The sequence below is a fragment of the Pongo abelii genome, chromosome 15, assembly GCF_028885655.2.
Source record: "Pongo abelii isolate AG06213 chromosome 15, NHGRI_mPonAbe1-v2.0_pri, whole genome shotgun sequence".
Taxonomy (NCBI): domain Eukaryota; kingdom Metazoa; phylum Chordata; class Mammalia; order Primates; family Hominidae; genus Pongo; species Pongo abelii.
The window spans coordinates 92967083-92992662 of NC_072000.2; the positions used below are offsets into that span (position 1 = coordinate 92967083).

A 25580-nucleotide genomic window follows, 5' to 3' on the forward strand; every position below is an offset into this window, starting at 1 on the left:
TATAAGGAACTTGAGCACCTGTGGATTTTGGCATCCCCAGGGGGAATCTATCCCCCATGGACATAGAGGGACTGTATTTTTTGTGTCCAAAAGAAGAAAATTTTATGTTCATTGTTAATCAAAATATCTGACCTACATACAAGAGTCAGGATAAATTATGCCCAAGTCACATACTTCGAAGAACCCAAACAGTACATTCATCATCGGTGGACAAAAACTAAGTATACTGTCTTTGACAATTCATCCTAAAGTTCCAGCAGATAATTCTGCAACTGAAAATGTACATTTCATTGACTTTGTAGGACTAGGTTGGGGAGGGAATGACAGCAATCACCATCGCACAGCTTTATGCCTTGTTTACGTTTGATTTAGCAGAGTTTGGTTGTTTGCTGCTGCTACTGGGATTATGAAATGCCTGAAGAGCCTTCCTTCTTCCTCAATTATTATGTAAGGTTACTTTGGCTGGAAGCAGAGACAGAAGGAGAAATAGGCTTCATGAACCCCGTACAGTGAATATATCGCACAGGGTCAAAATTCCTATTTGGTATAAGTACTTACTCTTTAATTTACAAATTCAAGCCACTAAATTTTAGATACTGCCAAGGTGTCTGTGCTTCTATAAGCAAAAGATCATTCACACATACTTAGGTTTAGGACTCCTCTGAGATACAGTTCAATTAGGGTATTATTCACAGAAAAGTAAAAGGAAGACTAATTTAAAACATTAAGAGAAACAGAGAATATCCATCCAAAACTCAGACTTACATAAGAATTAAGTCAAACAAAAAAGAGTACTCAATACACTGATTTTCATGAAAACTAATGACAACACTTGGGTGTTTTATAAAAAGGAACTCGGGATACATTTCAGTAACACTGGAGAATGAGTTTTCCTTACCTCTATAGGTCTCTTTTTCTTGCCTACGTTGTTTGTCTGGAGTTTCTCTGGCTGTGGTGGGGCCCTGCTCACTGGAGGCCTGCAACAGAGAAGTGGGGAGGAGGAAAGGCATGCAGCACTCAGTGCCTTCACTGAGCCTCTCACACCATCCCTCCCAGAAAGGTGTCTTGTCACACCTTCCCAAAGATGACCCATTCTGTGGTCCACTAGACTGCCCTCTTCATCTTGAGAGCTTCTAAAGCAGGAAGGTAGAAAGAAAATATTACAACTTTTATTCATTTTTTTTTTTTTTTTGAGACAGAGTCTCACTCTGTCGCCCATGCTGGAGTGCAGTGGCGCAATCTTGGCTCACTGCAACCTCTGCCTCCTGGATTCAAGCGATTCTCCTGCCTCAGCCTCCCGAGTAGCTGGGATTATAGGTGTGTGCCACCACACTCAGCTAATTTTTGTATTTTTAGTAGAGATGGGGTTTCGCCATGTTGGCCAGGCTGGTCGGGAATTCCTGGCCTCAAGTGATCCGCCCACCTCGGTCTCTCAAAGTGCTGGGATTACAGGAGTGAGCCACTGTGCAGAGCCTTACTTTTAATTTCTTTGGTGTACGTGTCATAATGTAAATAACATAACAGCACAAGAGTAGACTGTTTATAAACATGTGAAAATGCTAATTTAGCATACTCAAATATTTCTTGATGGGTACATTAACAACAAAGCCTGGATTACTGTTCTAAAGTATCTAACAGAGTATCTTCACATGGCAGGTATTGAATACATCCTTCTTGAAAGTGAATTTTCGTAATACTTCTATGAATGTTCCACACTGTTAGCAACATAAATCACATCTGAGTTCAAATTTGTACTTATCTGTTTCTCCATGCCCTTCACCTTCTCTACTTGCTGAAGTCCCTAGTACTGGTTAATGGCATTGCCATCAGATGGTTACTCAAGGAAGACATTTTATAGTCACAAAGCACTGTAAACCATACAACACACTATAAAAGGAAATAACTATTATTATCGCTTCCAACTCTTTCTCTTCCCTTATTCTCACTATTTACTAAAAATGTATCAACTTTACCTACATAGTAGCTGTCAAATCTCAAATCTAGCCCCTCTTCTCTGTTCAGGATCTATTTATAATGTGCCGTGTCCCAACAGGTGTGTTGAGTTCACATTTTGAATTACTTAAATGTAGAAGCTCTTCTCTAGAACCTTTAATTTTTTAAAAAATGCAATTTAGTTTATTATTTTTATCTCAACCATTATTCAAATATTGAATAACTGGAACATTGAATTTAAATCAATCATGCACCAATCCCTTTCCAAATTTTAAGTTAATATTCAATTTGTAACACCTAAATCAGGAAATACAAATTAACCTTCCCATGTAAAAGACTCCAACATTTATGAACAAGTCTCATAAAATTAAAGTCATAAAATATACTTGCATTTTCAAAATGGTTGTCAAGTTATACATCAATAAAAGTAAATGTGCTATATCTTAAACATCCAATAAGAAATGAATGGGATGTTGATACGCAATATGAGGCAGCATGTAAAATATATAAGCACGACTGGTGTCATAAAAAGTAAACATCCTTTTCAAGAATACATAAACAATGTTTTCAAGTTATTATAGAAATTTTGGTTTCAAACCTTCTTCATATACTTTTTTGGATGCCCACAAGTAAAAATAAAACTGAATTTATCATATTTAACATTTAAAAATATTTCTGATAGAACCATTTCAAAGAATGATAGAAGCCTTGCTTTTTTCCCCAAGTCAATTTTGTTGGTGAACATTATTCTATGTTACTGTCTGACAGCTTTAAATGTAACCCAAACAATAAACAGGTAATTTTTATCTATATAATCCTATGTAACAATTAGCCACATTTTAATTTTTATAAATATCATTTAAGCATATTTTAATTTTTATAAATATCATTTATATAAGGTATATCATTGCTTAAAATAAAATTATATGACTTATAAAATTATACAAGTTGAATGGATAAGTTTTAGTAAAGCAGTTACTTATACAGAGTAAGTCCAATAATTAAGATGCTATTAATTTCAGTGATACCAATTCCAAACGAAAAAAAATGTGCAAAACTGTGAAGAGAGGTAAAGAACACCAAGTAACAGTATCCCATTAATGCTAAATATGAAAGATGACAATAATACAAAGTTAGGCTTTGTAAACACAGCAAAGAGAGGATTACCTGGAACCTCTTTTCAGCAGCAGATAAAGAGGGAAAAAGATTACAACATAAATTTGAATTGAAAACACTAGTGAAATACCTCCTGTAATAAAATATTTTAACAAGTTTAATGCAGACAACTATATTGCATAATATTAAAGGCCTGTTGTTTTTAGTTTATAATCCCAGCACTTTGGGAGGCCGAGGCAGGAGGATCACGAGGTCAGGAGTTTGAGACCAGCCTGGCCAACATGGTGAAATCCCATCTCCACTAAAAATACAAAAACATTAGCCAGACATGGTGGCACGCACCTGTAATCCCATCTACTCAGGAGGCTGAGGCAGGAGAACTGCTTGAACCCAGGAAATGGAGGTTGCAGTGAGCCAAGTCTGCGCCACTGCACTGCAGCCTGGGCAACAGAGCGCGACTCCATCTCAAAAAAAAAGAAAAAAAAAGAAAGAAAAAAAGAATAAAGAAAAGGCATAAGGCTGGGCACAGTGGCTCACACCTGTAATCCTAGCACTTTGAGAGGCCGAAGCAAGAGGATTGCTTGAGCCTGGGAGTTTGAGACCAGCCTGGGCAACACTGTGAGACCCCATCTCTATAAAAAACACAACAATTAGCCAGGCCTAGTGGCATGCACCTATAGTCCCAGTTACATGGGAGGCTGATGTGGGAGAATCACTTGACCTGGAAGGTCAAGGCTGCAGTGAGCTGTGATCACATCACTGCACTCAGCCTAGGCAACAGAGTGAGACCGTCTCCAAAAAAAAAAAAAAAAGGTTACTCCATTAATAACAGTGAATCACAAGAAAGGTGAAAAAAGAAAAAAACAAATAAATGAGAATTCAATATATTTCATGTTGTGAACTTTAAAGCTTGCCATTCTTATTTTTCTGCAATGTAATCTGAATTTTAAACAAAACATTTAAGCTTATTTTTGTTTTTAAGAATGGGCACTGGCACTAAAATGTTAATTTAAAAAGCTGGTAGCACTGGAGATACTTCAAAGGAAATTGTCTAAAGAGCCTAAGTTCCACCTGTTCTGACCTAAGAGGGTTCCCCAGTCAGTGAATCCAAGCAGGCAGATTTAGTCACTCGGGACTATGCTGAATTTAGAATTTTGCTAGTAAAAGAAGTAATCTTTAAAAAGTTTTTTTTTCTCTCTTAATAGCATAATGATCAAAACAAAATTGGAAGGAATCACAAAAGTCATTTCATCCATTCTCCCACTGAGACCAGGAACCTTCTTTACATGTCTAGAACAATCATTGTACAGCATTGATGACAACTGGTCATCTAAACTCTGTATAAATACTGCTTGTGACAGGGAGGTCTCTACGTAAAAAGCCATTCATATCCAAGATAACAATGATATCTCCATCTAGTTTTCTTGTTTTGAAACAAGATTCCCAGAATAATAATTATCATATTTTTTTGAGACAGGGTCTTGCTCTGTCACCCAGGCTAGAGTGCAGTGGTGTGATCATGGCTTACTTAAGCTTTGACCTCCCACGCTCCAGAGATCTTCCTGCCACAGCATCCCAAGTAGCTGGGACCACAGGTGCACACCACCACACCCTGCTAATTTTTTTAAGTTTTTTTTGTAGAGATGGTGCCTCATCAGATTGGCTAGGCTGATCTTTAACTCCTGGCCTCAACCGATCCTCCAAACTTAACATCCCAAAGTGCTGGGATTACAGGCATAAACCACTGCACCCGGTCAATTAACTAACTATTCTTTATATGAAGTGGCCTCCCAACCTTCCTTCCTCCTGTGCTTTCTTCTAGCCCATTATAAACTATCCAAGTCTCCTTTAAAATGCAGAGATCAGTACTGAGTAAGTTATTCTAGATGTGAGGCTAGATCCGGCTGCTTTATTTCTGTTAAAATAGTGTAAGATTTTATGGCCCATTTTAGAGGTTGCTTCATACTCTGGACTCATATCTTTGTACACACCACTCTGCTTAAAACAGATGATGGATTCCTGCTGTAGATATAATATTAACAGGTGCCTATTATTTGAGTTTCTGCACAATCTGGTCTCAAGTCTACTGTTTTCATCCTTAACTCCCAGCATTTTCCTAGTGATACCTTCCCCCCGCCACCCCCCACCCCTGAAACAGGGTCTTGCTGTGTTGCCCAAGCTGGAGTGCAGTGGTGCAATCACAGCTCACTGCAGCCTCAAACTCCCAGGCTCAAGAGACCCTCTCACCTCAGCCTCCTGAGTAGCTGGGACCACAGGGCTGCCACCACACCCAGCTAATTTATTTTTACTTTTATTTTTTGTAGAGACAGGGTCTCATTATGTCGTCTAGGCTGGTCTTGAACTCCCAGGCTCTAGCAATCCTCCCACTTTGGCCTTCCAAAGTGCTGAGATTACAGGCCTGAGCCACAATTACAGGCCTGAGCCACCGTGCCCAGCCATGATACCTTTTTTAACTTATAAAACAGACTAGCCATTTCCACACTGTTGTTTCAGAAACTCTTTCAAGACATTTTCACATCACCAAAGGTAGATATAAAAGTACCCCAAAGAGTCTTTACCTACATGTCATTTTATTAAACATACAAATACCATAGTTACCCTCTTTTCATCTTTTTAAATGAATAGATTAAACATGCATTAAATCATCTTAACAGGTTTAAAATTGAATAGTCTTTCACTTAAATATATGTGTGGTTAGGTTTGTTTTTACGAGCCTCTGAAACTTAAAGAAAACCAAAACTATTCATTTGCATTGCAGTAGTTTGTACAGTCATATGTAAAACAATTTATCATAATGAAGACCCTTATAATAACAACCATATGTGCTATCTAAAAATGCAACTCTTTTATAGAATTTGTCCTACTTCATTTTATAATGCTTTGTTGACAAATGTAGCTAAATGTTTTATAGGGAAAAAATACCTTAAAATACTATAAAGAATAAAATAAAGGGTAAATTTTTGAATAAAATATTTTCTTTTATAAAACACTTACCTTACTACTCCCTGCCTTCAAAAGGAGCAAGGGGGAAAAAAGTAGGAAAACATAAAAATTGATGATGAATAGAATATAGCATTTTAGCAAACAGAAGAAAGGCAACATGTCAACAGAATTTTAAGGAAATACAAAAATGTCTAACTTACATCACATTGATTTAAACATTGATTTAAATATTTTTATTCACAAATACTGGAAATTTGACAAAAATTAACTACTTTAAATACATAATATTTGTTATAAAAACATTTATTGGCCAGGCAAGGTGGCTCATGCCTGTAATCCCAGCACTTCGGGAGGCTGAGGTGGGTGAATCACTTGAGGTCAGGAGTTCAAGACCAGCCTAGCCAACATGGTGAAACCCCATCTCTACTAAAAATAACAAAAAATAGCTGGGTGTGGTGGTGCGTGCCTGTAATCCCAGTTACTCAGGAGGCTGAGGCAGGAGAATCATTTGAACCCAGGAGGCGGAGGTTGTAGTGAGCCAAGATCGTGCCACTGCACTCCAGCCTGGGTGACACAGCAAGACTCTGTCTCAAAAGAACAAAACAAAACAAAAAACAAAAACAAAAACATTTATTAAAAAAGAAAAAGGTAAAATTATCACTTAGGAAAAAAATCCACAAAAGTATCAACCAAATAGAATGGTTATTGTCATCAGAAGCATTTTTCCTTTTAAGTGGATATTTGATAAGTATTTAATTGTTTTTAATTTTTTTTTCATTTATTTATTTTCCCAGAGACAGGATCCCACTCTGCTGCCATAGCTGGAGTGCAAGGGTGCGATCATAGCTCACTGCACACTCCAACTCCTGGGCTGAAGCAATCCTCCTGCTCAGCCTCCTGAGTAGGAACCTCCTGGTACAGGCATGTAGTACCATTCTTGGCTAATTTTTTTATTTTTTGTAGAAATGGGGTCTTGCTGTGTTACCCAGGCTGTTGCTAAACACCTGGTCTCAAGCAGCCCTCCCACTTCAGCCTCCCAAAGCACTGAGATTGCAGGCATGAAGCACAGCACCTGGCCTGTTTTGCGTATAAAGTGTTTTGTTTCATATTTATGACAGTAATATATGTTACTTAAAAAGCAATTATTTAAATAAACCATGAACCATATTATCTCCTCACAAATATTCTAAGTTGGTAAAAGAGATATAAACCTCTTCATTTTTAATCTCCTTTGACTTTTTTTCATTTTGTGAAAATGAAGTCACATTAATGACTTCTGCCTTGTCATTTTCTTTCTTTTTTTTTTTTTTTAAGGCAAAGAGTAGAGCTTGGACACTGCCATGGGGGCCAACAGACCCCCTCTCTCCCTCCCCACACCTTGTCATTTTCAAAATATTTAGCAGGGTTCAAATTCTGAAGTAAATTGAGAACAAAATGCAAAGCAATTTGAAAAATTATTTAGAAAAAGTTAGCTGCAGAATATACAAGCTAACATCAAAGATTTCAGTTATGACAGTGTTAATCATTCTTCATGAGTAGTAAAATATTTCCATCTGTCAGAACATGCCTCACTTCAGCAATGGGTGGAAATTTACATTTAAGTGTTTTACCGTGAATGAAGCAGACTACAGATTAAAATTAGGTCACATTTTCTGACATACCAAATTTATCCGATAAATAATTTTTTAAAAAAATCAATATAACAGATGAAAGAAATTTATGGGAATGTCTAGAGCCCCTTCTTCCCCATAGAACACTTTTCACTTTTCATTACTTAGGAGACATAATTTTCCCTAAGTCATATTAAACACTATACTTCAAATATTCTAATTAGAATATTTAAATAATATTACATTTTCATATTTATCTGTATTTATCTAATAAATACATATGTAGTGCTTATTGCTTTGTGAATATTTAATTTCAGAAATAATGTTTAAGTATTTACCAGGTATCTCCTCAGTTAACTTTTATTTCATTCCAAGGGATAAGGTGTCATTAGTGAAGACCTACTACCTAAATTCTTGATTTAGATTATTTCATTTAAAACTTGAAATATACCATAAGTTAGGGATTATAATGTTCATCTTGCCACTGAGGAAACTGAGGTTCAGAAAGAATGAATAATTTTTCAAACTCATACAACTGGTAATGATAAAAATGAGTATTTTACCCATTTGTCTGACTCCAGAATTCATGTCTTTTGTACTATATGATGCTGCATTCTAGCAAGTTACTTGAAACATGGAATTCTGTACAAGTACTTAGATTATGGTATACTGTGCTTTCTTAAAAACACCCCTAATTTAATACTTTGCCTCTTTATACATAATGAAAAACTGGATGATCACTCTCCATCCCCTTTCCTTAGGTGACCTCCCATTGCTATGATCTGAGGTACATGAGGTATACCATCAGCAAATGACACCTGGAAAAGGAGCTGAGGAGGCACTGTGTCCTTAACACTGCATCTAGAGCTTCCCTGGCAACGCTGGGGTCAGTCAATTTACAAAATCTCTCAGTTCTCCCCTTCCCCATTACTAATGTGTTTTTCACCTTAACTTCATCCCTTTCCCCGAATATAAAACCCATAGGTGCAAACTCAAATCCCTCTGACAAAGCTTTCCTGTAATGTCATTTCTATCTCTCTGAGTTCCAAAACTCTTCAGCGCTATCCTAAATGGCCACAAATTCACTTGAATTTCTACAAATCCTGTTCAACTGTGAATGAATTCCCTTTTATTTTTAATTTCTCCCTCAAACTGTCCACTAACTTTTCATAATAAAGTTTTCCTCACCACAACCCTGTTCTCACCTCCCACTGCTGTTCCCACCTCCCACTCCCTCTGTTCCTTCTTACTGTTTCTGGATCTTTTCCTTTTTTGTTCTTTAAACCTCTTTGCTTCTGAAGTCCATGCCATTCAATGCTCCATATCCCTTTTTATTGTTTACCACCTTTGATTTTGAAAATATTAGCTTCACAATTTATTTCTTAATCTGTCATCTAGCTCAGAGACTTTATTAAAAAGTGATCTCTAAATTACTTTGGGCAGTATGGCCATTTTCACGATATTGATTTTTTCCTATCCATGAGCATGGAATGTTTTTCCATTTGTTTGTGTCCTCTCTTATTTCCTTGAGCAGTGGTTTGTAGCTCTCTTTGAAGAGGTCCTTCACATCCCTTGTAAGTTGGATTCCTAGGTATTTTATTCTCTGTGTAAAAGTTGTGAATGAGAGTTCACTCATGATTTGGCTGTTTGTCTATTATTGGTGTATAGGAATGCTTGTGATTTTTGCACATTTATTTTGTATCCTGAGACTTTGCTGAAGTTGCTTATCAGCTTAAGGAGATTTTGGGCTGAGACAATGGAGTTTTCTAAATATAAAATCATGTCATCTGCAAACAGGGACAATTTGACTTCCTCTTTTCCTATTTGAATACCATTTATTTATTTCTCTTGCCTAATTGCCCTGGCCAGAACTTCCAACAATATGTTGAATCAAAGTAGTGAGAGAGGGCATCCTTGTCTTGTGCCGGTTTTCAAAGGGAATGCTTCCGGTTTTTGCCCATTCAGTATGATATTGGCTGTGGGTTTGTCATAAATAGCTCTTATTACTTTGAGATATGTTCCATCAATACCTAGTTTATTGAGAGTTTTTAGCATGAAGGGGTGCTGAATTTTATGGAAGGCCTTTTCTGCATCTACTGAGATAATCATGTGGTTTTTGTCATTGGTTCTGTTTATGTGATGGATTACATTTATTGATTTCGGTATGTTGAATGAGCTTTGCATCCCAGGGATGAAGCCGACTTGATTGTGGTGGATAAGCTTTTTGATGTGCTGCTGGATTTGGTTTGCCAGTATTTTACTGAGGACTTTCACATCAATGTTTATCAGGCATATTGGCCTGAAATTTTCTTTTTTTGTTGTGTCTCTGCCAGGTTTTGGTATCAAGATGATGCGGACCTCATAAAATGAGTTAGGGAGGAGTCTCTCTTTTTCTATTGTTTGGAATAGTTTCAGAAGGAATGGTACTAGCTCCTCTTTGTACTTCTGGTAGAATTCGGATGTGAATCCATCTGGGCTTTTTTTGGTTGGTAGGCTATTAATTACTGCAATTCCAGACTTTGTTATTGGTCTATTCAGGGATTCCACTTCTTCTGGTTTAGTCTTGGGAGGGTGTATGTGTCCAGGAATTTATCCACTTCTAGATTTTCTAGTTTATTTGCGTGGAGGTCTTTATAGTATTCTCTGATGGTAGTTTGTATTTCTGTGCAATCAGTGGTGATATCCTCTTTAACATTTTTTACTGTGTCTTTTTGATTTTTCTCTCTTTTCTTCTTTATTAGTCTGGCTAGTAGTCTATTTTGTTAATCTTTTCAAAAAACCAGCTCCTGGATTCATTGATTTTTTGAAGGGTTTTTTGTGTCTCTCTCTCCTTCAGTTGTGCTCTGATCTTATTTATTTCTTGTCTTCTACTAGCTTTTGAATTTGCTTGCTCCTGCTTCTCTAGTTCTTTCCATTGTGATGTTAGGATGTTGATTTTAGATCTTTCCCACTTTCTCCTGTGGGCATTTAGTGCTATACATTTCCCTCTAAAGACAGCTTTAGCTGTGTCCCAGAGATTCTGGTATGCTGTGTCTTTGTTCTCATTGGTTTCAAAGAACTTATTTATTTCTGCCTTAATTTCGTTATTTACCCAGTAGTCATTCAGGAGCAGGTTGTTCAGTTTCCATGTAGTTGTGTGGTTCAGAGTGAGTTTCTCCATCCTAAGTTCCAATTTGATTGCACTATGGTTTGAGAGACTGTTTGTTATGATTTCTGTTCTTTTGCATTTGCTGAGGAGTGTTTTACTTCCAATTATGTGGTCAAATTTAGAATAAGTGTGATGTGGTGCTGAGAAGAATGTATATTCTATTGATTTGGGGTGGACAGTTCTGTAGATGTCTATTAGGTCCGCTTGTCCAGAGCTGAGTTCAACTCCTGATTATCCTTGTTAATTTTCTGTCTCGTTGATCTAATATTGACAGTGGGGTGTTGAAGTCTCCCACTATTATTGTGTGGGAGTCTAAATCTCTTTGCAGGTCTCTAAGAACTTGGTTTATGAATCTGGGTGCTCCTGTATTGGGTGCATATATATTTAGGAAAGTTAGGTCTTCTTGTTGCATTGATCCCTTTACCATTATGTAATGCCCTTCTTTGTCTTTTTTGATCTTTGTTCATTTAAAGTAGATTCAATGCTATCCCCATCAAGCTACCAATGACTTTCTTCACAGAATTGAACAAACTACTGTAAATTTCATATGAAACTAAAAAAAGAGCCCATATAGCCAAGACAATCCTAAGTAAAAAGAACAAAGCTGGAGGCATCATGTTACCTGACTTCAAACTGTACTACAATGCTACAGTAATCAAAACAGCATGGTACTGGTACCAAAACAGATATATAGACCAATGGAACAGAACAGAGGCCTCAGAAATAACACCACATATCTACAACCATCTGATCTTTGACAAACCTGGCAAAAACAAGCAATGAGAAAGGATTCTCTCTTTAATAAATGGTGTTGGGGAAACTAGCTAGCCGTATGTAGAAAAATGAAACTGGACCCCTTCCTTACACCTTATACAAAAATTAACTCAAGGTGAATTAAAGACTTAAATGTAAGACCTAAAACCATAAAAACCCTACAAGAAAACCTAGGTAATACCATTCAGGACACAGGCATGGGCAAACACTTCATGACTAAAACACTGAAAGCAACTGCAACAAAAGCAAAAATTGACAAATGGGATCTAATTAAACTAAAGAGCTTCTGTACAGCAAAAGAAACCATCATCAGAGTGAACAGGCAACCTACAGAATGGGAGAAAATTTTTGCAATCTATCCATCTGACAAAGGGCTAATATCCAAAATCTACAAAGAACTTAAACAAATTTATAAGAAAGAAACAACCCCATCAAAAAGCTAAGGATATGAACAGACACTTCTCAAAAGAAGACATTTATGTGGCCAACAAACATATGAAAGAAAGCTCATCATCACTTGTCATTAGAGAAATGCAAATCAAAACCACAATGAGATACCATCTCACACCAGTTAGAATGGTGTTCATTAAAAAGTCAGGAAACAACAGATGCCGGAGAAGATGTGGAGAAACAGCAACACTTTTACACTGTTGGTGGGAGTGTAAATTAGTTCAACCATTGTGGAAGACAGTGTGGCAATTCCTCAAGGATCTAGAACTAGAAATACCATTTGACCCAGGAATCCCATTACTGGGTATACACCCAAAGGATTATAAATCATTCTACTATAAAGACACATGCACATGAATGTTTATTACAGCACTGTTCACAATAGCAAAGACTTGGAACCAACTCAAATGCCCATCAATAATAGACTGGATAAAGAAAATGTGGCACATAAACACCATGGAATACTATGCAGCCATAAAAAAGGATGAGTTCATGTCCTTTGCAGGGACATGGATGAAGCTGGAAACCATCATTCTCAGCAAACTAACACAGGAACAGAAACACCACATGTTCTCACTCATAAGTGGGAGTTGAACAATGAGAACATATGGACACAGGGAGGGGAATATCACACACTGCAGCCTGTCAGGGAGTGGCGAGCTAGGGGAGGGATAGCATTAGAAGAAATACCTAATGTAGATGATGGGCTGATGGATGCAGCAAACCACCATGGCACGTGTATACCTATGTAACAAACCTGCAGGTACTGCACATGTATCCCAGAACTTAAAGTATAATAAAAAAAAAAGTGATCTCTCCTCATAAAATGGCCTTGCATATGTCCTTACTTTTTTATTTGCTGATTCTAGACTAAGACCAATAATTCCCATTAAAGACAGCCTGCCTTTTTTGGAAAATTTTTGAAATGAGGATTGTCTATGCTTGAATAAAGAAAGGCACATGGATAGGCAGGCCTTTTCAAAACTAAATCACAATACTGCTCACATACTTCTTAAAAAATACTTGGTATTGGATTCAATTTTTATTATCTCCTCCAACCTCATCACACACATTTATAAAAGTTAGCAAATAAGATGAATCATATCAACCTTATAAATACGTACAAATCCCTAAACCACTAGTGTTAACACATAGTGTTACCACCAATAGGGTTTTGTTTTTGTTTTTTTATGGGTTTTTGAGACAGGGCCTCATTCTGACACTCAGGTAGAAGTGCAGTGGCACCAATCATAACTCACTGCAATCTCAACTTCCTGGGCTCAAGCAATGTTCCTGCCTCAGCCTTTGAAGTAGCTGGGGCTACAAACACACACCACTAAACCTGGATTATTTTTATATTTCCATAGAGACAAGGTCCCACTACATCACCCAGGCTGATACCAAAAGGTATTTAAAGACAGACATACTTTCTAAGAGGTGCTGTGAATTGTCTAAAGCAAGAGTATCACTGTTACTTAGTTAGTGTAAAAAAGCCACTTAAACAATAAATTCCATTTTTAATGACAATATCTTTTTCTTCATCTAATACTAAACTAAATTATTACCTTTCATCAATTGAGGGTTCTTTTTGTTGTAAATGAGGCTTGATTCCAAACATTGGGCGAATATTTGTTGATAAGGCTCTGATGGTGTAACTGATTTCATTCTCCCTTGTAACATCACTGTCATAGCCTACAATCAAAATATACGAGTTATTCTTTAAGCAATAACTGAGATTAATTATGATCTTATAAATTGGATACAAAGATGTTCAACAATATGAAATAAATTAAGTTGTTATAAGCAAATTACAAAGTAATATGCAACCAGAAAAAACGATGTAGAAGAATATTTAATTATATGTAATGATGTTTTCAAAGTATTACTAAGTAATAATAGCAGGTGAAAAAATAAGTTCAATATGACCATACTTTTCTTAAAAAAAACTAGCTACATACATCTTAGGATATACCCCAAATATTAAAAGAGGTGTTACCTCTGTGTGGTCAAATTATGGAGGCTGTGTTTAATTTTTATGGCAAAATACATTTTCTATAATGAGCTGATATTACTGGTATACTAGAAGAAAATCAAAATTATTTTAAAATATGAGGTTTAATAATATAAAATTTACCTTAACAGTACTTATTTAAAATTCAGATATTTTTCATTTGTAGATAAATAATATCGAAGTCATAAATTCATGGCAACCTGTTGTTCTTGAGTCACAAAATGGATTTTGATGTTAAACAGACTAAAAACAGTAACACTACACTCATTCAAACATTATTATTACTTGCTTTAACTTCTACAGCTTAAATAAGTTGTGCTAAATTTTCCCTATATTTTTGTTCAAGTATTATAAAATGACATACCCCCATCTTCTTCAGAATCAATGTCGGATTCTTCACTATCACAAGGCCTTTTTTCTCGATAGCCTTCCATCTCATTTGTCCACACCATTAAAGACATATCTGTACCTCCTAGGGTAACTAACATGCTGTCATCGTAAGTCCAGCGAACATTTGTGACATGGGTACTATGGGCCACATACCTCTTAAACTTTCCAAATTTCCCCTAAAGAGGAAGAAAATTCAAACAATCTTTCTGAGAAATTTCATTATTTAAATATTTCCATTATGATTTTGAATTTATTTTATTAATAATTAGAAATTAATAATTTCAAGTGCAATGTGTTAAAAAAAATACGAGAAAATACTGAAACTCAGCAGAATAAAAGATACCAATTCCCAAACCTCTTAAGGACAAGATATAAAACCAGTAGTTTCGCAAAATGCTGGTACCCCAGGCAAAACTCTTTAAAAAATCAATTTGGTATTCTGCATTAAAAGCATAAAAATGTTCTTGTATTTGACTCACCCATCTCCCTTTTAGGGATCTATGCTAAGAAAATGCTATCTGTGCAAAAAAGTACTTACCATGGTATTTACTTATAGTAGTGAAAAAAATTAAATACCTTAAATGTTCAAAGTAATAGTTAATTACAATGTATATGGAATAGTGTATATATATTAAAGACAATGGTTATGCAGATGTACTGTTGGAAATAGATACAATAATTGAGAAAGGATACACATGCCTATGTACAGTATGAGTATGTTAACGAAAAGTAACTATCGATTGATTGCTTTGGTACACATATATGTATATACCCATGTAAATATCTTTCATCTCAATTCATTAGTGCTTTTGTTTGTAAGCAATACACATATAAATGTATTTTCCTTTTAAATAACAATAAAGTTTAAGTTATAAATACTGGCAACTTTAAAATCTAGCATTACCAAGTTACATAAATTTCAGATCAAAGCATCATAAAGCAGGTTTTCCGTTAACATCTTTTCAAAGGTGTTAAAATGAGAGATGTCTTATATAAAACACAGTGATAGCAAAATTTGTGAATTCCCTAGGAATGACGACTCTCTTTTTTTTTTGATACTAGAGTGCAGTGGCATGATCTCAGCCCACTGTAACCTCCGCCTCCTGGTTCAAGAGATTCTTCTGCCTCAGCCTCCCAAGTAGCTTGGAATACAGGGACCCGCCACCATGCCCAGCTAAGTTTTTGTGTTTTTAATAGAGATGGGGTTTCACCATGTTGACTAGGCTGGTCTCAAACTCCTGGCCTCAGGTAATCCATCTGCCTCGGCCTCCCAAAGTGCTGGGATTATAGGCGTAAGCCACCGCGCCCGGCAGGAATGATGACTCTTAATAATTAAGTCAGGGTGAGGGATCTGTCATCAAAGCATGGCAAGAAGGTAGTTTCTCTAAGACTGTGTGGTTCTTGCTACACTAAGGTGAAAACATAATCTGCAGATCAATATCCCAGAACCTATTCCTAAGGGATCTACACCATCTGGAACGCTGGAAGTGAAGTTTCTGGCAAATATTTTAGTGGAACACATTGTTAACAACTAAGACTCTACCATTTATATGTATCGAAAACAGGAAACAGTGGAATGTTTTCTTGGGTGTCTGAGTTTTCAATGAGAATTTTTAAACCTGTGTTTTCATTTCAATGCTGATCTAAAAATATTAATATGAGCAGTTACCTAAGATCACCAGGAACTGAATACCACAATATCATTTCAGTGCCGTATTTCAAATTTATCTTTATGTTCATGTTGGTGCCAGAGTATAATATATAACTTAATTTGTGAATTAAGAAATAAATGCTGCCAGATAACAGTGACTCGCACCTGTAATCCCACCACTTTAGGATGCCGAGGCAGGAGGATCACTTGGGTTCAGGAGTTTGAGACCAGCATAGGCAACACCTGGAGACCCCATCTCTACAAAAAAAAATTTTTTTTTAATTAGCCAGGCATGGTGGCATGTGCCTGTGGTCCCAGTTACTCAAGAGGCTGAGGTGGAAGGATAACTTGGGTCTGGGAGGTCGAGGCTGCAGTGAGCCATGATTGCATCATTGCATTCCAGCCTGGGTGACAGAGAGAAACACTGTCTTGAAAAAAAAAAAGAAAGAAAGGAATGCATTGTATCTGGACTTGATATATACATTTTATTTCTGTGTTAAGGAAAAGCCTAATATTTTACAGTAGTTTGAACAGAGGGAAGTGATAAAAGAATTAAGTACTTGCACAGCACACAGTAGCATAGGTACATAGAATGCCAAAGAATCTGTTGGCCAGACCCAGTGGCTCACAGCTGTAATCCCGGCACTTTGGGAGGTCGAAGTGGGCGGATCACGAGGTCAGGAGTTTGAGATCAGCCTGACCAACATGGTGAAACCCCATCTCTACTAAAAATACAAAAAAATTAGCTGGGCATGGTGGTGCGCGCCTGTAATCCCAGCTACTCAGGGGGCTGAGGCAGGAGAATAGCTTGAACTCGGGAGGTGGAGGTTGCAGTAAGCCTAGATCGCGCCACTGCACTCCAGCCTGGCGACAGAGTGAGACTCCATCTTGAAAAAAAAAAAGAAAAAAAAACTTAATATACATAAGCAGCAAGTAAATACCAATTTTAAGCAGAAAACCAATGACGCTGATGATTTAAAATGCACATATATTCTGCTATGAAAGCAGAAAAAAGAATTTGTATGATTTCGTTTAAAAAAAAGTCATTCATTACATTAAATCAATGGTGCTTAATTTTATAAGTGTAAGTATTTTCTATTTAATTGGTTAAAACAACTTAAAGTTTAAAGCTGTAACTATAAAGAGTTTGTATTTACTGTTAATAGTATATATTTAATTAAAAATAGAAAAATTATTGAAGTTAATATTGGGGATAAAAGGAATGTGTCTCTCTTTTGACATAGGGTTTTGCTTTGTCACCCAGACTGGTGTGCAATGACATGACCACAACTCACTGTAGCCTCCAACTCCCGGGCTCAAGCAATCTTCCCACCTCAGCCTCCTGAGTAGCTAAGACTACAGGCATGTGCCACAATGCCTGGCTAATTTTTTTCTCTGTTTTGTAGAGAGGACGTCTTGCTATGCTGCCCAGGCTGGCCTGAAATGCCTGGCCTCAAGTGATCCTCCCACCTCAGGCTCCCAAAGTACTATACTGGGATTATAGGCATGAGCCACTGTCCCCAGCCAAGACGTTTCTTGTAAAAGGGATATTCATATTAGTCAATATTGAAAAACACTATAGGATATGATATATAACTTAAGGTATATAAGGGATTTATAAGGGATTATAATTTACAATAATTATAATTTATAAGGGATTATAATTTACAATAATTATAATTTATAAGGGATTATAAATTACAATACTTAAAAGCTATAGATATGAAACATAATTCTGAACCTTTCATATTACAACATTATGTATTACATATGTACAATTAATAACAATGAAGTGCTATGACAGGACACTACCTTAACCATTTCATAATTTATGATCATTAGGAAAGTTAAAGAAAAACACATACTTTAGTAGGATATCTAAATAACTTCACAAATCCCAAATCATCCCCGGTAGCTAGAACCATTTTGTCACTGGTGAGGCAAGAAGCAGTTACATCTGTAACTTCTCCAATTACTGGCCAAATTCCTTCACAGCATAAACCAAGTACACTTGTCCATGATGCCCAAGCAATTTTTTCTACCTAAAAACGAAAAACAATGCTGTAAGTTTGGATTATCCAAACCTAAAATATTAACAACCAAAATGTAAACATTTTTCTTTGTAATTATGTGTGTCACAAGTAAAATGAAAGTTTTAATGAAAAAATAGTTAAATTATTAGTTGTCTTGGTTTTGTAACTCCCCAGAGCCTACTAGATGCTGCAGAAAAATTTTAACATAGCATTATTCAGAATATAATTACATATCCACTGTGTGTTCCAGATGCTAAGCATACAGTGTTAATAATAAAACCGTTTCTGACTTTAGGATAATCAAGTATGATTCTTATAGTTCATGTTTAAATTTCTAATAATGCATTATAAGTATGTTTTCCAACTAACCCTTACTAGAAATTTAGAACTTTTACTTATGGTCCCTCCCTTCATTAAGCCACTTTCATGTTAAATGTGTTAAGCCTCTCTTCCTAGGCCAAGATGAAAAAAAAAAAAAGGCTAATATTGTCAGGCACAAAATGCAACACAATTTTTCTTATTTTGTTTTGTTCTTTTTTTTAAAAAAAAAAGCAAAAACAGAAATCTGTCAACAAACTTCTTAGGCATATGGATTCCTAAGGACATGGCAGATATGCAATACTCCAATCTTAGATGGCATGTCTTCTATTTGCTATTTCACGCTTCTTGTCTTTTGAGGAAAGCAACTGGAGCACAGCTAGCCATGCAAGTGATTTATTCCTTTTTTTTTTTTTTAAATACAGGGTCTCACTTTGTCACCCAGGCTGTAGTGTAGTGGCATGAACATGGCTCACTGCAGCCTCTGCCTCCTAGGTTCAAGCAATCCTCCCACCTCAGCCTTCCAAGTAACTGGGACATGCCACCATGCCTGGCTAATTTTTTGTATTTTTTTTGTAGAGATGGGGTTTCAACATGTTATCCAGTCTGGTCTTGAACTCCTGAGCACAAGCAATCTGCCTGCCTCGGCTTCCAAAGTGTTGGGATTACAGGCTTGAGCCACCATGCCCGCTGACTCCTTTTATTAATATAGTGTTTCTTCCTTCACCCATGTATTCTGACTCAATAAACTCAAGAATATCCAATATTTTAATAATTTGAGAACAGACTTCACATGTAACTAAACGACAGAAAGTAGGTATCAGTTTTCTAGCCACTTTTATTCACATAAACAACACTGCAAGCACCACTATTGTCCTACCTCCACACTGGGGATGGTTTGTTTTTTCCCTCTGGGGGCTTCAAAGAATAATTGTTCCTTAGCACCAGTGTTGACCTGTAAAAGCTTTCCTTCAAAAAAATTTTTAAAAATATTTACACATATAAAGTACATACAAATATATATACCATCAGTATGATGTTTAAGTTTTATGAGAAAAAATCAGCTTAAATATAAAAACCATTTTCTGCTGCAGTCAACTTATACTAAGAATATTTTATTTTTATAATTCCATATTATTAAGTAACTAAATTCATAAGTGGTTTGATTTTTGCATATGTATATACATAAAAATGATTTCTTTGGTTATGCATATGTAAAAAATTCCTAGAAACAAATGTTAAAATATTTTTTAAAGTGTATCTGTTTAACCATATTTAGAAAAACTTTATGATGCTCAATTTATATAGTTGAATACAATATAGTTGAATACATGAAACAATAACATCCTTAAAAAGACAGTATTTGAAATACTTAACATTTATCAAACATATTAAACTCAGTCATATGCCATGCATTCTGCTAAAATACAAACATACTCATTAAGTTCTTTATGTTATATGATTATGACTCTTTTTAAAGATATATTTCATATCAAACAATGAGAAAAATGACTTTAAAATCTTCATTAACATTTCTTTTTAAAAATGTATTTCATTTTTTTTTTTAGGAATGGGGTCTCACTCTACTGCCCAGGCTGGTCTCAAACTCCTGGGCCCAAGCAGTCCTCCAGCCTTGGCCTCCCAAAGTACTGAGATTACAGGCATGAGCCACCATACCTGGCCAACATTTCTATATTCTATTTATATCAAATTTATATGACAAAGATCAAGACATCTTCACAACAAAATTAGCCAGGCATGGTGGTGCATGCCTGTAGTCCCAGCACTCAGGAGGCTGAGTTGGGAGGATCACTTAAGCCCAGGAGGTTGAGGTTGTAGTGAACTGTGATTGTACCACAGCATTCCAGCCTGGGTGACAGAGTGAGACCTGTCTCAAAAAAAGAAAAGAAAAACGAAAAAGAAAAGTCTCAACTCTATAGTATTCATCTTCAGATGTAAAATAGTAAAAAATAATTTTGAGAATAATGGTTGTTTTTTCCCAATTCTTTTTAACTCATCTGTTGAATCACTTTTCTGTTTCTCTAATATAGCTATACTAAATCAAATGAAACTTTTATCAAATATTATTTAAAGTCTTACCTCTAATATCCCAATCAATATGGGTTATGTAACTGGTAGCTCCTTTGCATATTCCTACTCGTTTACTACTCATTACATTGTATATATCTATAAAGCTGTCATGAGATGCTACAGCAAGATATTTCCCAGAACCTATAATAGAAACATATTTGCTTGACATTTTCTATCTTTGGAAATACTTTTTTACACTCTGCAACTAGAGTTAATTTTCCTTTTCTTTATGGAGAAATCTTAGTTGTTTCATAAATTATAAGACAGATGTGTTAAATGACAAATGATAACTTTTTCAAGTATATTATACTTAACAAAATAATTTTTTACTGTAACAAATTAGTTCAGTGGGAAGCAAATGTCAAAAACTATGTATGATGTAGTTTTGATACTTCGTATTTAACAAAACTCACTCTAAATTTAGAAAAAAAATGGAACTAAACCAACATAAGTAAATTTTGCCTTAATATTAGTAATTGCTACATTACAGTAGGTTTGTAGTAGATAATGAATACATGGAAATTAACTGAGTAAAATGAGTGCAATTTCAAAAGCATTAAGAATATAACGGCTCCCGCCCTCCACCCTTCAGTAGGCCTCAGTGTTTTTTTTTTTTTCCCTTTGTGTCCATGTGTTCTCATCATTTAGCTCCAACTTATGTGAGAACATGCAGTATTTGGTTTTCTATTCCTGGGTCAGTTCACTAAGGATAATGGCCTCCAGCTCTATCCAAGTTCCTGCAAAGGACATGATCTCATTCTTTTTCATGGCTGCATAGTATTCCATGGTATACATGTACCACATTTTCTTTATCCAGTCCACCACTGATGGGCATTTAGGTTGATTCCATGTTTTTGCTATTGTGAATAGTGCTGCAATGAACATACATGTGCGTGTGTTTTTGGTTTTGCTTTTTTTCTGAGACAGAGTCTCGCTCTGTCAGCCAGGCTGGAGAGAGGTGGTGCAATCTCAGTTCACTGAAACCTCCACCTCCTGGATTCAAGCGATTCTCCTGCCTTAGCCTCCCAAGTAGCTCAGATTATAGGCGCCTGCCACCACACCTGGCTAATTTTTGTATTTTTAGTAGAGATGGGGTTTCACTATGTTGGCCAGGCTGGTCTCGAACTCCTGACCTCAAGTGATCTACCTACCTCAGCCTCCCAAAGTGTTGAGATTACAGGTGTGAGCCACTGTGCCCGGTCTGCATGTGTTTTAATGATAGAACAATTTATATTCCTTTGGGCATACACCCAGTAAGGGGATTGCTGGGTCAAATGTTAGTTTGATTATCAACATTCAAAGCCTGAATTTTAAACAGGTTGTTGGGCTGGGGGCTCATATCCGTCAGCTCATTAAAATTTAGCACTGGTGCCCTCTCCCTCTCCCTCTCCCTCTCCCTCTTCTTCAGTCTCCCTCTCCTTCTTTTTTCGGTCTCCCTCTGTTGCCGAAGCTGGACTGTACTGCCGTGATCTCGGCTCGCTGCAACCTCCCTGCCTGGGGCTCCTGTGATTCTCCTGCCTCGGCCTGCCGAGTGCCTGGGATTACAGGTGCACGCCGCCACACCTGAATGGTTTTTGTATTTTTGGTGGAGACGGGGTTTCGCCGTGTTGACCGGGCTGGTCTCCAGCTCCTGGCCTCCAGTGATCTGCCTGCCTCGGCCTCCCGAGGTGCTGGGATTGCAGACGGAGTCTCGCTCACTCAATGCTCAATGGTGCTCAGGCTGGAGTGCAGTGGCGTGATCTCGGCTCGCTACAACCTCCACCTACCAGCCTCCTGCCTTGGCCTCTTAAAGTGCTAAGATTACAGCCTCTGCCCCGCCGCCACCCCATCTAGGAAGTGAGGAGCGTCTCTGCCTGGCCGCCCATCGTCTGGGATGTGAGGAGCCTCTCTGCCCGGCCGCCCCATCTGGGAAGTGAGGAGCGCCTCTGCCCAGTCGCCCAATGTCTGGGAAGTGAGGAGCGCCTCTGCCTGGCCGCCCCATCTGGGAAGTGAGGAGCGCCTCTGCCTGGCCGCCACCCCATCTGGGAGGAAGTGAGGAGCGCCTCTGCCCGGCTGCCCCATCTGGGAAGTGAGGAGCGCCTCTGCCCGGCCACCACCCCGTATGGGAAGTGAGGAGCACCTCTGCCCGGCCGCCCCGTCTGGGAAGTGAGGAGCGCCTCTGCCCGGCCGCCCCGTCTGGGAAGTGAGGAGCGCCTCTGCCCGGCCGCCCCGTCTGGGAGGAGAGGAGTGCCTCTGCCCGGCCGCCCCGTCTGGGAAGTGAGGAGCGCCTCTGCCCGGCTGCCACCCCATATGGGAAGTGAGGAGCGCCTCTGCCTGGCCGCCCCGTCTGGGAAGTGAGGGGCGCCTCTGCCCGGCCGCCCCGTCTGGGAGGAGAGGAGCGCCTCTGCCCGGCCGCCCCGTCTGGGAAGTGAGGAGTGCCTCTGCCCGGCTGCCACACCGTCTGGGAGGAAGTGAGGAGCACCTCTGCCCGGCTGCCCCGTCTGGGAGATGAGGAGCACCTCTGCCCGGCCGCCCCGTCTGGGAGGTGAGGAGCGCCTCTGCCTGGCCGCCACCCCCTCTGGGAGGAAGTGAGGAGCGCCTCTGCCCGGCTGCCCCATCTGGGAAGTGAGGAGCGCCTCTGCCCGGCCGCCACTCCGTATGGGAAGTGAGGAGCGCCTCTGCCTGGCCGCCCCGTCTGGGAGGTGAGGAGCGCCTCTGCCCAGCCGCCCCGTCTGGGAGGTGAGGAGTGCCTCTGCCCGGCCGCCACCCCGTCTGGGAGGAAGTGAGGAGCACCTCTGCCCGGCCGCCCCGTCTGGGAAGTGAGGAGCGCCTCTGCCCGGCCGCCCCGTCTGGGAGGTAAGGAGCGCCTCTGCCCAGCCGCCCCGTCTGGGAGGTGAGGAGTGCCTCTGCCCGGCTGCCACCCCGTCTGGGAGGAAGTGAGGAGCACCTCTGCCTGGCTGCCCCGTCTGGGAGATGAGGAGCACCTCTGCCCGGCCGCCCCGTCTGGGAGGTGAGGAGCGCCTCTGCCTGGCCGCCACCCCATCTGGGAGGAAGTGAGGAGCGCCTCTGCCCGGCTGCCCCATCTGGGAAGTGAGGAGCGCCTCTGCCCGGCCACCCCATCTGGGAAGTGAGGAGTGCCTCTGCCTGGCCGCCACCCTGTCTGGGAGGAAGTGAGGAGCGCCTCTGCCCACCTGCCCCATCTGGGAACTGAGGAGCGCCTCTGCCCAGCCGCCACACCATCTGGGAAGTGAGAAGCGCCTCTGCCCGGCCACCCCGTCTGGGAGGTGAGGAGCACCTCTGCCCGGCCGCCCCGTCTGGGAGGTGAGGAGCGCCTCTGCCTGGCCGCCACCCCGTCTGGGAGGAAGTGAGGAGCGCCTGTGCCCGGCTGCCCCATCTGGGAAGTGAGGAGCGCCTCTGCCCGGCCGCCCTGTCTGGGAGGTGAGGAGTGCCTCTGCCCGGCTGCCACCCCGTCTGGGAGGAAGTGAGGAGCGTCTCTGCCCGGCCGCCCCGTCTGGGAAGTGAGGAGCGCCTCTGCCCGGCCGCCCCCTCTGGGAAGTGAGGAGCGCCTCTGCCCGGCCGCCCCGTCTGGGAGGTGAGGAGCGCCTCTGCTTGGCTGCCACCCCGTCTGGGAGGAAGTGAGGAGCGCCTCTGCCCGGCCGCCCCGTCTGGGAGGTGAGGAGCGTCTCTGCCCGGCCACCCCGTCTGGGAGGTGAGGAGCGTCTCTGCCTGGCCGCCCCATCTGGGAGGTGAGGAGCGCCTCTGCCCAGCAGCCCCGTATGGGAAGTGAGGAGCGCCTCTGCCCGGCCGCCCTGTCTGGGAGGAAGTGAGGAGCGCCTCTGCCCGGCCACCCCGTCTGGGAGGCGAGGAGCATCTCTGCCCGGCCACCCCGTTTGCGAGGTGAGGAGCATCTCTGTCCGGCCGCCCCGTCTGGGAGGTGAGGAGCGCCTCTGCCCAGCAGCCCCTTCTGGGAAGTGAGGAGCGCCTCTGCCCGGCCGCCCTGTCTGGGAGGTGAGGAGCACCTCTGCCCAGCCGCCCTGTCTGGGAGGTGTACCCAACAGCTCCGAAGAGACAGCGACCATCGGGAGCGGGCCATGAGGACGATGGCAGTTTTGTTGAAAAGAAGGGGGGGAAGTGTGGGGAAAGGAAGGAGAGATCAGATTGTTGCTGTGTCTATGTAGAAAGAGGTGGGCATAGGAGACTCCATTTTGTTCTGACTAGGAGAAATTCTTCTGCCTTGGGATGCTGTTGATCTATGGCCTTTCCCCTAGCCCCGTGCTCTCTGAAACATGTGCTGTGTCAACTCAGGGTTAAATGGATTAAGGGCGGTGCAAGATGTGCTTTGTTAAACAGATGCTTGAAGGCAGCATGCTCTTTAAGAGTCATCACCACTCCCTAATCCCAAGTACCCAGGGACACAAACACTGCAGAAGGCCGCAGGGACCTCTGCCTAGGAAAACCGGAGACCTTTGTTCATGTGTTTATCTCCTGACCTTCTCTCCACTATTATCCTATGACCCTCCCATATCCCCCTCTCTGAGAAACACCCAAGAATGATCAATAAATACTTCATAAATTAAAAAAAATAATAATAATAATAAAAGAATATAACGAAAACAGTTATCCAACCCTTTTATATCACAAATGAGGAAACAAAAGCTCAGAGAAGCATCCTGGCTCAAATCACACAGAAAATTCAGTAACAGAATTGGCACTAAGACAGATATTCGCACCAATCTAACAACAGGGCTTTTACCTCTTGCTACACTGCCTCTTCTAGTAAAAAAGTTAAGTTCTGAGATAACATAACAGTTAATAAAAATTATACATTGATACATTTATACACTGCCAGACCCAAGTTAATACTCAAATACAATTTCAATGGATCTTACCAGGTGAAAATCGAATATCTGAAATCATATCTTTTCTGTGATGAAAAGACACAAGATCCTCTAGAGTATCTGCATTTGCCATTAAGAAGCTTCCATCGTTGAGACCTACGGCTAAAGCTTTACCATCAGGAGAAAAACAGCAACACCTCCCACCTGAAAGAGAACGAGTATATTAGGCAATTTTCCCTTTTTTCTAATTTAAA

The 25580-nt window shown here is 39.8% G+C and overlaps 1 protein-coding gene across 9 annotated transcripts in view; it reads right to left on the reverse strand.

The window, feature by feature from the left end:
* The window catches only part of EML5 (EMAP like 5), a 209581-nt gene that overhangs the window by 27586 nt on the left and 156415 nt on the right, over positions 1 to 25580 (reverse strand). For all 9 annotated transcript variants that reach the window (XR_008513154.2, XM_024231451.3, XM_054530353.2 and 6 more), the window contains exons 22-28: positions 25378 to 25530; positions 20519 to 20650; positions 19299 to 19387; positions 17933 to 18109; positions 14391 to 14592; positions 13581 to 13707; positions 899 to 977 (exon numbers count right to left, since the gene is read on the reverse strand). Coding sequence is in view for 8 of the 9 variants with exons in the window: in XM_024231451.3 (XP_024087219.1) it covers positions 899 to 977; positions 13581 to 13707; positions 14391 to 14592; positions 17933 to 18109; positions 19299 to 19387; positions 20519 to 20650; positions 25378 to 25530 (959 nt within the window). In the remaining variant the exon portion in view is untranslated. The remainder of the gene's footprint in view (positions 1 to 898; positions 978 to 13580; positions 13708 to 14390; positions 14593 to 17932; positions 18110 to 19298; positions 19388 to 20518; positions 20651 to 25377; positions 25531 to 25580) is intronic.